Raw genomic sequence first — 16,158 nt, 5'->3', positions numbered from 1 at the left:
CATTTGATGGTAAGGAAGCTGACCACAGAGTGGCAAATTTGTTTACTACTGTAGCTCTTATATAGCATATACCATACTTCATAAACAAAGAACCATCTATAAGTAATATTAAAACTGAATTATCCAAAGAGGGTGTCCAATAAATCATTATGAGGTTTATCAACAATGGACACTAAAGATGTACAATTGTCTAAAGGTTCTCCGGAAGCTGGCAAATCAGGGAGCAAGTTTGTAGGATTAAGAACTCCATAGAGCTTTAACGTGATTTCTTCATTATTCAATAGGGTTATTTTGTATCTCGTGATTCTTTGATCAGTGAATGCCTGTGTCCTATGTCTTAATAATAATGCCTCAACCTTGTGCAGGCACATTATGGTCAGAGGGCATCTTAATACTAGATCGTCAAATTTGGTTACCAATAAAGCTGTGGCAGCTACTCACCTAAGATATGGTGCTCTTGAAGCTACTGTGCCCAACTGGGCTGAATAATAGGCTACTGGGCATTGAGCAGGTTGAGTTAGAACACCTGAAGCTACCCCTCTCTGTTCATAGACATATAAGGTAAATGGCTTGTTGTATAATCTGAGATGCCTAGAGCAGGGGCAGACAGGATAGCCTGTTTTAGATCTGAAAGAGCTGTCAGATATTCCTTTTCCAATTTAAGTGGTTAAGGGACCAAATTTTTTGTGAGTGATACAAGGGCTTCATGATTTTCCCATAGGAAAGGATCCACTGCCGACAAAATTCCATTGCTCCAAGAATCACCCTCAATTACTTTTTAGTAGTAGGAGCACTTAGTTTTGGACACTTTCAATACATTTAGGAGAAATATGATGGGACCCAGCAGTTAAAATAAAGCCTAAATATTGTAGTTTGGGGAGACACCACTGAACTTTGTCTTTGGAGACCTTGTGGCCTCTCTTATGTAGTTCCAAAATGAGGCGCTTGCTATCTACTTGGTGGGCAGATGTAGGCAGTGAGCCTGAGAAAGCTTTGAAGAGTTTTCTAGAGGGAGAAGGGAGAAGAAAAGGGGGAGAGAGGAGAGGGAAAACCATGGCAGGAGAAGAAATCTGGTTCCTCTAGTTCTGAAATCCCTTTGTGGTTGCCAAAATTGTAGAATTTTAATAACAAATCAAAAGAGAAGAAAAAGGGTTCTTTCAGTCAAGTGAGTAGAGCAAAAAGAGCCAGAGATTCACACCTACAGCACTTTAGCAAAAGGACAAGCTCCCAAAAAAGAGCCCCACAGTTTGTGTCTCAGCCAAATTTATCTCCCAAACCTCCTTATGTAAAATGAAGCTGTAACTTAAAAGGATGCTGTGAATGTAGCTCAGATATGGCAAATTTTCAACCTGCACAATTCTCAGATCAATACTTAAGATAAACAGTTACCAGATTGTTGGCCAGTGAGGAAGCACATTAAACAAAGGCCAGTAAATGCTATTTTTGTCCAGAAAGTAGTAGATCTCATCGAAAGGACTTTAAAATGGAAAAAAAAGAAGAAAGAATACAGTTGACCACATGTATCCAGCAAGGTAAATATCAGAGAAAGGAGCAATTATAGATCAATGTTGAGGATCAGTCATGTATAATACCCATTGAGGAGAGGCAATAATAATGTGTATAAAATGCATGAAATGAGAATCATAAAGAAAACCAAAAATCTTTATGCCATGAGGTGAATACAACCTCATAGGTATCACTGAGACTAGGTAGACTGTGACTCATGATGGTAATATGACAATGGAAGGCTATTCTATATATAAAAAAGCAGCAATTCAGAAAAAAAGTCTAGTGACATCTGAAGAAGACATATTTACATAAGAAACAGTGAAGTATGATGGGAAAAATTGAGTGAACATCAAGGGAAGTAGAAACAACAAGGATTCTTTGGTGTTTGTATACTAGATACCACCTAACCGTAAGGAAAAAACAAATTGATGCCTCTTTAGAGTGATGTTCTTAGAAGGGGGTCTCAGTGTTTTGCCCTTGGCCCTGCTCTAGATGTTAAATGATGACATGGATGAAAATAAATTGAATGATGATTTGATCTAAGGATGACAGAAAAATAGGAAAATAATGATCCAAATATATACTACTATAATGTATTATTTCTAATAAAATGAAATTTATTCAAGGCCAATGTACAAGGCTACACTAAGATTTTCAAAATTATCAGGATAAATATAGCATGGTGAATGGGGTGTGAAAGGTTTAGATTATAGTTTATATGCTAAAAACCAAGTAGTGTTAGTGAACAATAAACTTAATATATTGGAACAACTAACAATTTTAGATTTTGTCAATAGAGCAATAGGATCTAGAATAAGTAGTAATGACAGACCCATTTTTACATCTGAGATAGTATTTTATTTTAAGGACACATTTTAGGAATAATAATTATAAACCATAGTGGATCTATGGGAGAATGAGCAAGAAGGTAAATGGATTATTGTAGGAGGATCTTTCAAAGGAACTGTTTAACCTACCTAAAAGAAAATTAAGGAACAGAAGGGGATCCTTGACTCCTTATTCTCTCTTATTCCATATATCTAATCAAATGACAAATCTTGTCATTTGTTAATAGCTAGCATTTATAAAGCTAAGTGCTTTATAAAAACCTTCCTATTTGATTCTTACAAAAACTTTGGAAAGTGACTACTATTATTATATGAATTTACAGAGGACCCTAGGCTAGATGGCATAATTGACAGAGCACAGGTCCAGGAGTCCGAGAGATTTAAGTTCAAATTCAGCCTTACATACTTAATAGCTATGTGTACCTGGGCAAGTCACTCAATCTGTTGCCTCAATTTCCCTGTTTATGAATTGGAGATAATAATAATACCCACATCTTAGTGTTGCAAAGATTGAATGACATAGAATATGTAAAGTGTTTTTCAAATCTCAAATCATCAGATAATTGTTAAATATTATTCACTATTATTATTATTTCTAGCTTCACATTATTTCAATAATTATAACTACCCCAAAATGTAATGGCTTCCTTGGAAGGTGGCAGGCTCCCTGGACTAGAGGTCTTCCAGCAATGGTGGGTGGCTATTTAAAGGTACCTTGTAGATGCAATCATTTTCTAATTGTATTTTTACTTAGAAGTCTTCTCAGATTCCTTCCAAATCTGAAATTTTGTGATTCAGTGAGATGATTAATTTCTGAGTCAATGAAAGTATATAATAGGCAAAAATCTTTATTGACTAACAAGTAATAACCCATTAAGTCACATTCTCTTGTCTATTGCACATGAGTATTTTTCACTGAATCAGCAGAAACAGTAAAAAAAAAAAATAAAGGAGAAATATGGCCCAACTTGTTGCAATACAATAAATTAATACACTTTAAAGGCATATATATCAAGTTTGTATTCTTCATTGGTCCTTGCACATTCATCAGAAAATGAACCATTTTCATTCTCAAAGGTTTTAGGGAAGAATTTATCCTTTCACTTTGTCAATGTCCCTTTGTTAGTACCCTCTCTCTTCCTCAACAGTTCAACCAGCTATTGCTCTTCAGAGTTCTGGTCACCATCTTAGCATTAGGATCAAATTCAAACTGGAATGATCCACTGAAGAAATAAAAGAACCCTGAGAGTAAAAACAGGAGAAATAATTAGCTTTTATTCCCTAACAAACAAAGAAACAAAAAACTATGAGAATTTATATAACAAAATCAAACATTATTTTCTCAAAATTTAAACTGGAAATTTTCTCTCTTCTTTACTTCCCTTTCCCCTAATGTTCAAAGAGATTTTCTTAAATCTTCTGATAACTTTTTTGTTGAATTGAATTGAATTATTAAATCATAGGATAATAGGAACTAGAAGTAGAAGAGATTTTAGAAATATTCTAATCTACTGCTTTTCTTACTGGTACAAATAAAGAGACTAAAATCTAGAGATATCTAGAGAAGTCTCTTGTTCAAGATCACATAATTGGTGAGCATTAGAACTGTAATTAAACCCATATTTCCTGACTCCAAGGCCATCTTGCTCTTCCCCTTGAAAATGCTATGTAGAGGAAGGGAATAAATATTTATTAAGTGTCTACTATGTGCTAGGCACCGTGCTAAATGCTTTATAATTATTATATCTCAATTGATCCTCATTACAAACCTATAAGTAGGTACTATAAACATCCTCATTTTATAGATGAGGAAATTGAGGCAAACAGTTTCAGTGACTTGTCAAGAGTCACCACCCATCCAGTATGTGTCTGATATCAGTTTTGACCTCAGGTCTCCCTGGTTCTAGGGTCACCACCTAACTGCTCTTCCAGGTTTCTTTTTTATTTTTTAAACCCTTACCTTCCATCTTGGAGTCAATACTGTGTATTGGCTCCAAGGCAGAAGAGTGGTAAGGGCTAGGCAATGGGGGTCAAGTGACTTGCCCAGGGTCACACAGCTGGGAAGTGTCTGAGGCCAGATTTGAACCTAGGACCTCCCATCTCTAGGACTGGCTCTCAATCCACTGAGCTACCCAGCTGCCCCCTTCCTGGTTTCTTTTTTCCAAAAGTCATCTATAATAGACTTTTTTTTGTATTTGTATACCTACAAAGGAATACAAGATGTAGCAACTCAATACGAGTTAGTGAGAAAGCAAAATGCTTTTTATCTGAATGCAAAATGAAACAAAAAAAGTTACAATTGCCAACATAATTAAGATTACATTCCCCAATATTATTGTTTCAAATAAAAAGATAACTGTGTCAAAACTGTTGGGGGTGGGTGGGTGAGGAGAACAGTTGGAAAAGGCATGAGTTATTATCTAATTGCTTTAATTTTCCCACATTTAAATTTGTAGAAAATTTCAAAATCTATTGTTTTTCTCTGGCCAGAAGACATTGATTCAGGTAGAAAATACTTAAAGTCCTCTCCTTATAATAATATGCATGCTCTCTTATTAAAATATATTTTATCTTACCAAATGCCTCAAAAACAGCATCAATATTCTTGTCAACTCCTGGAAAGTCAGTTACTATATTTCTGGGATAACCATGCTCCATGGATTGCCTCTTTTCATCATACCTAATCAAAATAAAATAAATATAGCTTAGTATGTAAGGAACTTGAAGGCAAGAAATGGTTCAATTTTTTTTTCATCCCTTAATAGTGCATAGCAGATGCTTAATCAATATCTATCGAATGATTGATTTATCATCATATTGAAATTAAAGATATCCTTCTAAGTAGGTCAGTGCTTTCTGCTGAATCTATTTGGATTGCCATGTAAGAAGTCAACCATTCAAAGCTTTTCCCAGCTCTGTTTCCAGCAGTCTTTTTTTTATATTCTTCAGTTTTAACCTTCCATAGACAGGCATTCAATATAACCTCTAGGGCCAGGCTCTTTTCTTTTAATATTCAATTCACAAATGACTAGGTTGACATTTTAGCCCTGCTACTTGTTTGGTGGATGATCCTGACTAAATGCTTGACAGTCTTGAAAAGAAATGTCAAATGTTTTAAAATCCAATGATCTCTTATTTTTCCTCAGTAACTTTCTTAGATTTGTAAGTGTATCCTTAAAAATGGCATTTAAATAGTTTACTTAAGGTTTCCAAATAGAGATGTAAAGCAATTGTTGTATGTTGCCCACCAGCCTCTAGCCAAAAGTCCTAACTAATGTCATGTGAATGTTTATGTGAAGCATTCTATTTACTCAATTTTTGTTTTGTTCTTTTAAGAAAGAGCAGCACTGGGGGAAGATAGTTGGCTCAGTGGATTGATAACCAGGCCCAGAGATACGAGGTCCTAGGTTCAAATATGACCTCAGATACTTCCCAGCTGTGTGACCCTGGGCAAGTCACTTAATCTCCATTGATTAGTTCTTACCAGTCTTCTGCCTTGGAATCAATACATAATATTGATTTAAGACAGAAGGTAAGGGTTGAGAAAGAAAGAAAGAAAGAAAGAAAGAAAGAAAGAAAGAAAGAAAGAAAGAAAGAAAGAAAGAAAGAAAGAAAGAAAGAAAGAAAGAAAGAAAGAAGAAAGAAAGGAAGGAAGGAAGGAAGGAAGGAAGGAAGGAATAGAGAGAAAGAAAGAAAGAAAGAAGAAAGGAAAGAAAGAAGGAAGGAAGGAAGGAAGGAAGGAAGGGTAACACTTTCAGAGAACATAGTGTCTTTTCAATTAATAAAATTTTAAAAGATTATTTATTGAGCACTGGCTATGTGATCAGATCAGTACCAGACACCTTCAGATATAGATGAATAAGACATGTCCCTTTTTCTCAAGAATGTTATTCTTTAATTATGGAGAAAAAAAACACATGCAAAATAAAAGTGGATAGTAAAAAAAACAATAGAATCAAATGCTAGATATTTAATATATAGTAATTAAAAGAAGAGGGAGACTATGATCTGGGAAGGCATGGCAGGGACTGTAGAGTCAGACTTGAAGAACTGGCATAGTTTTGAAATGCAAGAATTTTTTTTAAAAAGGGACTTTCAAGCAATATACAGTAATGTATGTAATGCATCTATTTCATACAGGAGTCAAATGAGAACAGTGCATGATAGGAAGATAAGAATTTTTTATACCTTCAAGGTTTTCTTATAAATTAAAAACTTACAAGTGACTGTCTAAGATCCCAAGTGTATATAAAAGTGATTCTCTTCTTTTTATGCCATCTATTCTGCTTATATCTTGATTTCTATATAATTATTTAAATGTTATCTCCCCTATAGGATTGTAAGTTCCTTGAAGGTAAAAACTGCCTTTTCTCTCTCTCTGCCTGCCTGCCTGTCTGTCTGTCTGCCTGCCTGTCTGTCTGCCTGTCTGTCTCTCTCTCTCTCTTGGTATCCCTAGAGCTTAGCATAATGCCTCGTACATTGATTGATTAGGTAAAGAAAAATCCTTTGGATTCCAATATGTCACTTTGAAAAATAACTTCAATAATTCAAGGATTTACAGTTTCACTGGTGAAGGGAGGTCTCATTCTATCAACAGCTCTCATAGTCCTTCTACCACTACCTGTAAGCAGACTACCTTTGAAAAATGTCATGTGCAAAAATAAAACAAACCAAAGATCATCACCTAGGGGCCAAACTGGAGATGAACCTCTCTAGACTGCTACACTGGTGCTTGGACAGACACAGTGTATGGACTCATATTGGAAGCCTTTTCCTGTTCGATAAAATATGCTAGCTTTTAGCTTAATCGGCATAACCTTTGGGAAACCTAGAATCCTCTTTGCACCATAATAGAGACTAGGGGAAAACCAATAGTGTCCCTCTTTAAATTTCATAGAAATGTTCTCAACTTAAGTCTTACCTCCAGTAAACATCATTCACAAAGAAATAGGTTTTTTGTTTTCCTTTGTCGAAAAAGGCTGCATCAATTTTCTTTACAGTTCGTGGAAAGCCCAGAGTGTGGATATCTTTTGGGTAACCTGGTTGGATGTCACTTCCTCGGACAGACCAGAACTTGCTTTCTATTTTAAAAAATCAAAAGGAACTTTGAGTGAGAAAGGGGTCAAAGTTCTTTGATATGTTTTTTCATTTTAAAAGTCTGTTTTGGTGAAGCAATATAGTACAGCAACAAAAAATTGAGTCAAGATACCTATAGGTTAATTCTTGCTCTGCCCCTGGTACCTGGGTGACTGAGTCATTTTGGTCTCTCTGTATCTTGGTTTCCTCATTGGCAAAATAGAGACTGTCATACTTGTTCCTTTTCTGCTTCTCAAGATTAATGAGATCATGTATATGAAAGTCTTGGAAACTGGGTCATGGAACAGTATGGATTTATAGTGACTAAGAAAATCCAAACCTTTGTATGAAATTTAAAAAATATTTAATAATAATAATATAAGCATTTATAGAATATCTACTGTGTGCACAGCATACAGAGTGTTTGGCTAGAGGCAAGTAGGTTATCTTCCTGAGTTCAAATCTGGCCTCAGATATTAACAAGCTGTGTGACTCTGGGCAAGTCACTTAATCTTGCTTGCTTTAGTTTCCTCATCTGCAAAATGAGCTGCAGGAGGAAATGATCAAACCACTCCAGTATCTTTGCCAAAAAACATTCCAAATGGGGTCATAAAGAGTCAGACAGGAGTGAAATGATCAAACTACAAAGTATGCCAGGCTCAGTGGTTAGTAATTTAAAAACTGATTCCTCATCACCGTCCTGGAAGATAGGTATTATTATTATCCCTATTTTATAGTTAAGGAAACTGAAGAAAATGGAAATTAAATGACTTGTTGCCCAAGATCATAGAGCAAGGCAGCAGAACCAGAGGCCAGATTTGAACTCAGATGTTCCTGACTCTGAGCCTAGTGCTTTTATTCATTGTACTTCAGCCCTCCTGTATTAGGTATTTTATTAAATAAACTTTTTAATGTTATAATAAAATTTAATAATAATATTATATATTTATGTGTAATAAATAAAATTTTATTAAATAACCAACTATGTCATTTACATAAGCAAAGAGGGCAATTTTGAGATTTAAAGCTGTAATGTTGAATCTTTTTTTCTTTAAAGAGCAACTTCAAGAAGCAATGTTTAAAGAATGTCCTGACAAGCATTATGTTTCCCTTTCATTCTGAAGAAAAAATGTATTTCATGGAAAGAAAGGCACAAAGCATAGGGTCTAGATTCAGGGAACCTGGAGTGAGTTGTCACTTAACCTCCCTTCCATCCCTCAGTACAATGATTCGTGATCCCAGCATATCATTTAGGTATTAGAACTGCTTTGTCATGTACACCAATGGATAAAAATGATCCAGTAAAGTAAGTAATATCTAAATCTTCTTAGGATCTCTCCCAATAAGAAAAAGAAATGAATGTCCAGTAGTTACCTTTAAAAAAAAACACCATATCCTTGGTAGTGAGTTCATAGGCAGCATCAAATCCGGATGGAAGAGAAGGCCAATAGGCAGAGAGCAAATGGAGTTGTGGTTCTATAGTGTTGATAGACTTACGCCAAAAGTGCCTGAAATCAGTTTTAAAAGAATTTCACAAATTAAATGTCTGATCATCAGCTTATAAAGAGTTAAGCTACATTGTCTGGGTGAGGGCAAAGTGGGGAGTGAGGATATGGGCAATGAGGGCTCTCTATTGGCTGGGCAGAAGAACTTTCCCCTGAATCACATTTCTCACAGGCATTCTGTCTCCTGCTAACAACCTGCGTAACCTGGCCAGTCCTCACAATATCCATGCTGCTCCTCCAGTAGTTCAGAAAAGTACTGACCAGTAAAGGCAGTATCTCAAATTAAAATGTAATGGGGAAATGTTTAACAAAATTCATAAAAACATAATACAATGTAGATAATGTTAATTTGTGATTTTTTAAATCAATATGCTACCCCTAGGCTGCTGTTTCTCTTTGAGTTTGACATCACTGTAGATCACAGCTGCCTTGTGGTCTTCTAATTCTGGGACTGAGGCTCATTGTACCACACTAATGCCTCTGTGGATAGTGCTTCTGGTGTTGGCAATACGAGAAAAATTTTTATGAGTGACATTTGTGGTTTTCAAAAATGAAATATGAAATGGAAGAGCTGGAATCTGATATCCTCTGCCTCATAAAATGGTACTCTGTTGATTACACCATCCTGCTTCACTTGACCACCTATGCCTTAGTCCTGTCATCTATAAAATGAAGGATTTGGACAAAGAAGATCTCTAGGGTTCCTTCCACCTCTAAGTCCTATCAATCCTGTGATTTGGGATACAGGAAGCTGCTGTCTTGAGTCAATATCAATCATAATCAAGTCTGCAAACAGGATGTTCATTAGTTCAAGAGATAAAGACTGTCTAGAGAATGTAGACTGAATCTGGACTTGCTAACAGCCTAGAGGAAAATTTCTGGTATAGAATATTTAGAGATTAGTATTTGCATTTTGTTTTGTTTTTCTTTTATTAGTTCAACCATTCTAAGAATTTAAACAGGAGGAAAAAGTTTCATCTGATCTTACCTGTCTTTAAAGAACAACATTTCTCCCCGAAGAGTGCTCACTGCATCAAAGGATATGTTTGGGTCACAAGTTTCTGGGTCCCCTTCAGGCTTCTCTTGTTCTGTAGATGTGGTGGGTGGTACTGGATCATCAGGAGAGTCTGATGGATATCCTAGAGGGAAAATTTGGGCAATTAAAGGAGTGAATGGGAATGCTAAAATGGAAAGACATTTGGTGCCTCCTTAAAGGATTATACTTCGAATACATTTGCAGAGTGTGCTTGACTTAAATACATTTCATCAGTTACACTTTTTCCCAAAATTCCTCATCTCTGACTTAGAATACATCTCTTCCTTAAAAAATTTAACTCATGAGCTCTCACTACCTCCAGTGGTATTTGCTGGATTCCATAGCTCATAGTGCTTTCTCCTGTAAGGCTACTTTCTGTCTCATGTTTATGTTGCATGTAGTGATTTTTGTATGTTGTCTTCCCCTTTAGAATGTAAACATCTTGAGGGTAGGGACTATTTTTTCTTTGTATCCCCAACATTGAATCTAATACCTAGTTTATAGTAAGTGCTTAATAAATGCTTATTGATAGATGGAAGACAGATAGATTAAGTGAAGAACCCCCTAGAAAGAATTGAACTAATTTTTGCACTCACCATAGAGAGACTGAATGCCATCAATATCATCCTGAGAAAGGCGGAACCTAGTGAGGTCTGTATTTGAGTTGTAGACTGGATACATGAGAGCAGCGGTATCACTAGAATGTAGGAGTCCCAGGGAATGGCCAAATTCATGAGCAGCAGTGAGGAATAAATTGATTCCTGGTGGGAAAATCACCAGTTTTCAGTGACTAAACAGCCTGTCTTTCAATTATCCAAACAGTAAACATTTACATTATATACCTGGTATCCAAAGGAACAGAACCCTACCACGAGGTAGATACTTAACAAAAACTTGTTACTAGAATCTCCCCAGAGGAAATTAGTCATTATGTCCAGACTTAAAGAAAATATTTCTTATAAACTTAGAGAAGAGGGATGCCCTTTGAAAGAGAAGGATCCAGTATCATATATGAGGTTGGAGAAACATGTCTTTTCCCCTGGAGGCATTAGGGTGCACACTAAACAAACTCTGCTCTAGAAAAGCATGGAGAATGAGAACAATCATGTATATAACATTTTAATCACACATGACATCTTATGAGCTAAAATAAAAAAAATTAGTCACTATTTGTAGGGGACATGAGCCAACTACAATATCAATGCCAATGAATCACAGCTTATTCATTCTTTGATTCTGTGGATGGCAACTCTTATATTTTCTATTCTATCATCAACAAATAATTTTAAATTCTGATATTTACAGGGAATTATGTTAGACTTTAGGAGGTTTGCCTACTTTGTTTTTTAACGTTGTTATTCAATATTTATTAAAAGGCAACATGGTAGTGGTTAGGGTCAAGAAGTCCTGCCTTCAACTCTTTCCTCTGAAAGTTTTTCATTATGTGATTCTTCTCAAGTCATGTTAACTACCAAAGCCTCTAAGACTTCTCTATTAAGTCATAAAAAGTGAAATTAAAGGTAATTCCTAATGCTGAGGAAATAATGATTCATGATTCTTTAATAGATGCTTTGGGTTTGAGGACAGAGGACCAGATGCAGTACATCATTTTTAAAAAAGCAAATACTTCGAAAGTATCTATTAATCATTTCTCAAAAGCACTTGACTATGGTGCAAACATCTTATTTAGCCCTTCTTTGTCATCTAAATAGAATAACCACAGCAGCATAGGGTAGTGGATAAAGGATCAACCTTGGTGTCAAGAGAATTGGTTTCAAATTCTGCCTCGTGATATACTAGTTATTCGACCCCAAACAAGTCATCCTCTTAGTACCCCCAGACAGTTCTCTAACATGCTACCCCAAATAATAAATCAATAAGTTATATAAGACTTGTAGCTTTTTTTTTAAACCCTTACCTTCTGTCTTGGAGTCAATAATGTGTATTGGCTCCAAGACAGAAGAGTGGTAAGGGTTAGGCAATGAGGGTTAAGTGACTTGCCCAGGGTCACACAGCTGGGAAGTGTCTGAGATCAGATATGAACCTAGGACCTCCCATCTCTAGGCCTGGCTCTCAATCCACTGAACTACCCAGCTGTCCCCAGTTTTTTTAAAAACAGGATAAATCATTTCAGTCCTAGGCTCTTGAATGGGGTAAAATTTGATTACTGTTCAGCAGTTCCATTCATGCTACTCATGGCTGGAATAGAAGTTCCAGTGGAGACCTGGTTGTCCCTTTGCCCTTTTTAGAGACAACTGACTTAATCTAGACTACAAGTTTTTGTTTAGTTTCCAATTCAATGTCATTCTTTCAATAAAGTGCCCATTTTTGTTTTCATTCCTATCACAATGATGAATTCCAACATTAGTGAATATTTAGCATATATGTAGCATATATATTTAGCATTTTAGATCTTACAAGAATGTCCTGAGATATATACAATAATATAAAGTATATTAACACTGATGTATGAATGCCATATTTTGGAGTTGGAGTATTTTTTAAAAATATCATGGAAAAGTACCTGAGCTTAAATACATTAAAATCTCAATTAAGCAAATCCCACTAACTGGAATTCTCATGAATCCCCTGCAACCAGAGATTCAATCAAAATCACAAGTTTATATCTATACCTTTAAGGTAAGCATGATTCAATTCACTTTGTTACACCTTATATATCTACAATATGCTAAAAATTGCTACTGATAATTATAATCCTTCAAAATGATGGGGTCCTAGATTTAGGACTGGAAAGCACATTAGAGAACATCTAGTTCACTATGCCCATTTTTTCAAATGAAGAAACTGAGTTCCAGAGAGGTTAAAAGACTTATCTGAAGCCACATAGGTAGTAAGAATCAAATCTCAGATTTAAAACCAGTTCTAGATCATGAATCATCAGATAATGTTTTTATTATGCTTTCCATACTTTATTTACTGAGGCAGAAAAATGAATTAATGCATTTTAGAAAACTTTTCAACAATGATATAAACAAAAATTAAATAAACAAGGTCATCCCATTTCCATGGTATTCTAATTAATCATCATTTTATTTAAAATATAATAAGATTTAACTTAAAATTAACTTAACTCACCTGTTGTATCTTCTGTCCATTTTTCATCATCATCTAGGTGGACATCTCCATTAATTTTAGGCCCAGGTGGATAGGCATGAGCCAAAACTCCCCCAGGTCCATCAAAGGGTAGAAAATCTCCATGATCTAATAGAAAAAGAAATTATTTTTGGGAGCAGTATTTAGAGTTTTGCTTTCAGAAATCTTGGCGGGGGGGGGGGGATCATATTGGTTAGACCATGTAATTGTTTGTCTTCTAACTAGCTCACTCAGTTTGGTTAAGTTTCCAAGATTCTCCAAAAATGAAATTCATGAATTCAAGATTCTTTTCTTATTGATTTTTTTTTAAAAGTAAGGCTATTTTCAAGACAGGTATGGGTTCATAGGATTATAGATTTAGAGCTAAAAGGAAACTTAAAGGTTATCTCTTCAGAACTCAGTTCACATGCCACTTCCAAGAAGAGGCATTTATAAATTGACCCAGTTGTTAGTTTCAAAACTCAGTTTTATAAAGGATTTTCTATTTTTATTAAATGTATTTTGTATTTATTTATCTGTCTACACTCCACTTGGCAATATGGAAACTCCTTAAGGACATACTTCTATTTGCCTTTGTTCCTCCAGAACCTACCCATATTGAAAGATCCATGATAGGCACTAAATAAATTCTTATTGAATTAATCATAAAATCTTAGATTTATCACTGGAAGAGTTTTCAGGGGCCATCTAGTCTGATGCCCACACTTTTAAAAATAGATGACTCAGCAAAGATAAGTGACTTGCCCAGAGTCACACAGTAAGCATCAGAGGTGGAACTTGAACCCTGGTCCCTTTACTCCAGAATGGGCAAGTTATTTAACCCTGCTTACCTTAGTTTCCTCATCTATAAAATGATCTGGAAAAGGAAATGGCAAACCACTCTAATATATCTGCCAAGATAACTCCCAATGGGGTCATGAAGAATTGTATATGACTGAAAGAACTGAGCAACAATGAGTTTTTCATCATACTATGCTGTTTATCCGTTCTTGAACTGAATCAAGACTAACCCCCTCATTTTATAGTAAAGGAAGTTGAAGTTTAGAGAGTTTAAAAGCCTTGCTTCAGATCTTATACCTAATAAATGGCAGATCCAAGAATTTAATACTGTGGTTCAAAACCCTGCTCTCTTTCCACTGTGGAAAGAGTTGGGAATTGGGGAGGAGGGAGGAGAGGAGAGATTCTTTTTTTTACCTTTGACAGAAAAAGAGATCATTATGTCAGCTTCTCCTTCAGAGAGTCTGGTGAATGTGAGGGGAGTAACATCACTCCAAACTTTCAGAGCTCTCTCTATGGCAGCATCCACATCAGGTTCATTCATATCAGGTGTGTAGTTTACAATCCTTTATTAAAGAAATGATAAAATGAACTCACAATCATTATTTTTCATATCATAAGTAAATGACAATGTTGAGACTCCAAGAAACCTCTGCACCAAGCATTACCTGTATGTAACTTCATTGTTTCTCCATTTAGGCATGTAGGGAAAGAAACTAAAAGAGGAAACATCAGGAATTCCACATCGGGGCTTCTTCATCATCTCCATAGTATCATCATCCAATTTCCCAGTCACCTTCATACCTAAGAACCTTTGCATTTCTTGGATTTTTGTAACAACAGGGCTACTGTCCCTCCTACGAACAAACTGCTTCCCATCTTTTTCAAGGTGATAGAAGTCTTCCAAGTACTTCTAGTGGGATAAGAAACATAATTATTTAGTCACTCCTGAGATTGTTACTCATTAATAGTAATACTAATAGGAAACAGTATGATATAGTTGATAAAAAGTTAGTCTTGGAGTCAGGAAGATTTGGATTCAAATTGTGTCTCTGACACATATTGGTTGCCTAAGTATGGATAAATCATAATTTCTCAGGGCCTTGGGCAACTATCTAAAACTATAAATTACAGATAAATTGTCAGTCTATCAATGAATAGAATTTTCACACTTCTTATACTAATGAAGTCACAGGTTTGGACAATAAAAAGGTAGCAAGAAAAATATTTTTGCATAGTTTATTTGACAGAAATAATATTATTCTATTGCTCATGTCTCAACCCATTTGGAGTCTTCATCTAGCTTTTCAAATAAAAGTAAATTAGCTACATGCTTTCACTTTATTCTTCAATTAATCTTTCACCCTCATCATTGTTTTTTTTTCCTTCTTAACTAACTTCTAAACTTCCCAGTGAAGGAGTTCATTACAGAAAAAGTTAAGTATATTAAATACTTAAAGAAATATGACACTTTTTTGTTTAATTGTGTCAATTTCAGGTGAATTTATCTAGACACTTTCCTTTATTTTCCACATCTCCTTACTAGTGTAAATCTGGCCATGGAGACTATCAAGATGAACCTCTATTTCTATATAACTTTTGTTTTTGCCAAGAATTATCACCAAAAATTCTTCCAGAGTAACAGAATCAGAAAGCATATTTGTACTCAACTAAGATCTTTTAAACCTTAAGCATGCCTAGATGCTGCCCTTTGGTCTAATCATCTACATTCATGCAAAAATAACAGGGAGGCAAAGATTACTTTTTCTGCTTGCCTGTCTGTCCTAGAAAAATGAAGCCTGTCTTTCTACCTTACCTGGATGCGATCCATACTCATCGTTCCAGCTGTGGCTGCTGGATTTAATGGGTAGGCTGCAGAAAATGCCAAATGTAACAGGAGTACTAGAAGACTCTTCATTGTGATCTTCAACGCTGATCTTTTAGCAAAACTCATCAGCTTCTACTGGCTGTCTTTCCTACATGCCTCAGGGGCTCCACTTTTATAAGCCTCCCAAAAGTTTTATTGACATGACCTACTGGCTTGAGTCACATTTGAGCAGGAGCCAGAAATCATGCCCCCAAAATAAATAAGGAATGGTGACACAGATTTTTTCCTAATTCCTTTCAGCTTTCCAATTTTTGCAATGTTGAGACATGATTAAGATGCAGGAAATGCTTCCTGTGGGTTCATGAAGGAAAATGTCAATATCTGTATCTAGACATAAAAATTAGATACACTAATAGAGGTGTGTGTGTGTGTGTGTGTGTGTGTGTGTGTGTTTTGTGTGTGTAT

The 16,158-nt window shown here is 35.5% G+C and overlaps 1 protein-coding gene across 1 annotated transcript; it reads right to left on the bottom strand.

The window, feature by feature from the left end:
- Nucleotides 1-2,937: 2,937 nt before the first annotated feature.
- LOC100011059 (stromelysin-1) lies at nucleotides 2,938-15,820 on the bottom strand. The gene is made up of 10 exons (XM_001362674.4): nucleotides 15,682-15,820; nucleotides 14,534-14,778; nucleotides 14,283-14,431; nucleotides 13,071-13,196; nucleotides 10,571-10,735; nucleotides 9,927-10,077; nucleotides 8,808-8,941; nucleotides 7,279-7,438; nucleotides 4,934-5,037; nucleotides 2,938-3,599 (listed from the first exon to the last, which is right to left on the bottom strand). Exons 1-10 carry the CDS (start codon nucleotides 15,817-15,819, stop codon nucleotides 3,499-3,501), a joined length of 1,473 nt encoding a protein of 490 aa, XP_001362711.4. The 5' UTR covers nucleotide 15,820; the 3' UTR covers nucleotides 2,938-3,498.
- Between the last annotated feature and the right edge of the window lie 338 nt (nucleotides 15,821-16,158).

Source organism: Monodelphis domestica, chromosome 4 (assembly GCF_027887165.1).
Source record: "Monodelphis domestica isolate mMonDom1 chromosome 4, mMonDom1.pri, whole genome shotgun sequence".
NCBI lineage: Eukaryota > Metazoa > Chordata > Mammalia > Didelphimorphia > Didelphidae > Monodelphis > Monodelphis domestica.
This window is presented reverse-complemented; position numbering and strand designations above follow the sequence as displayed.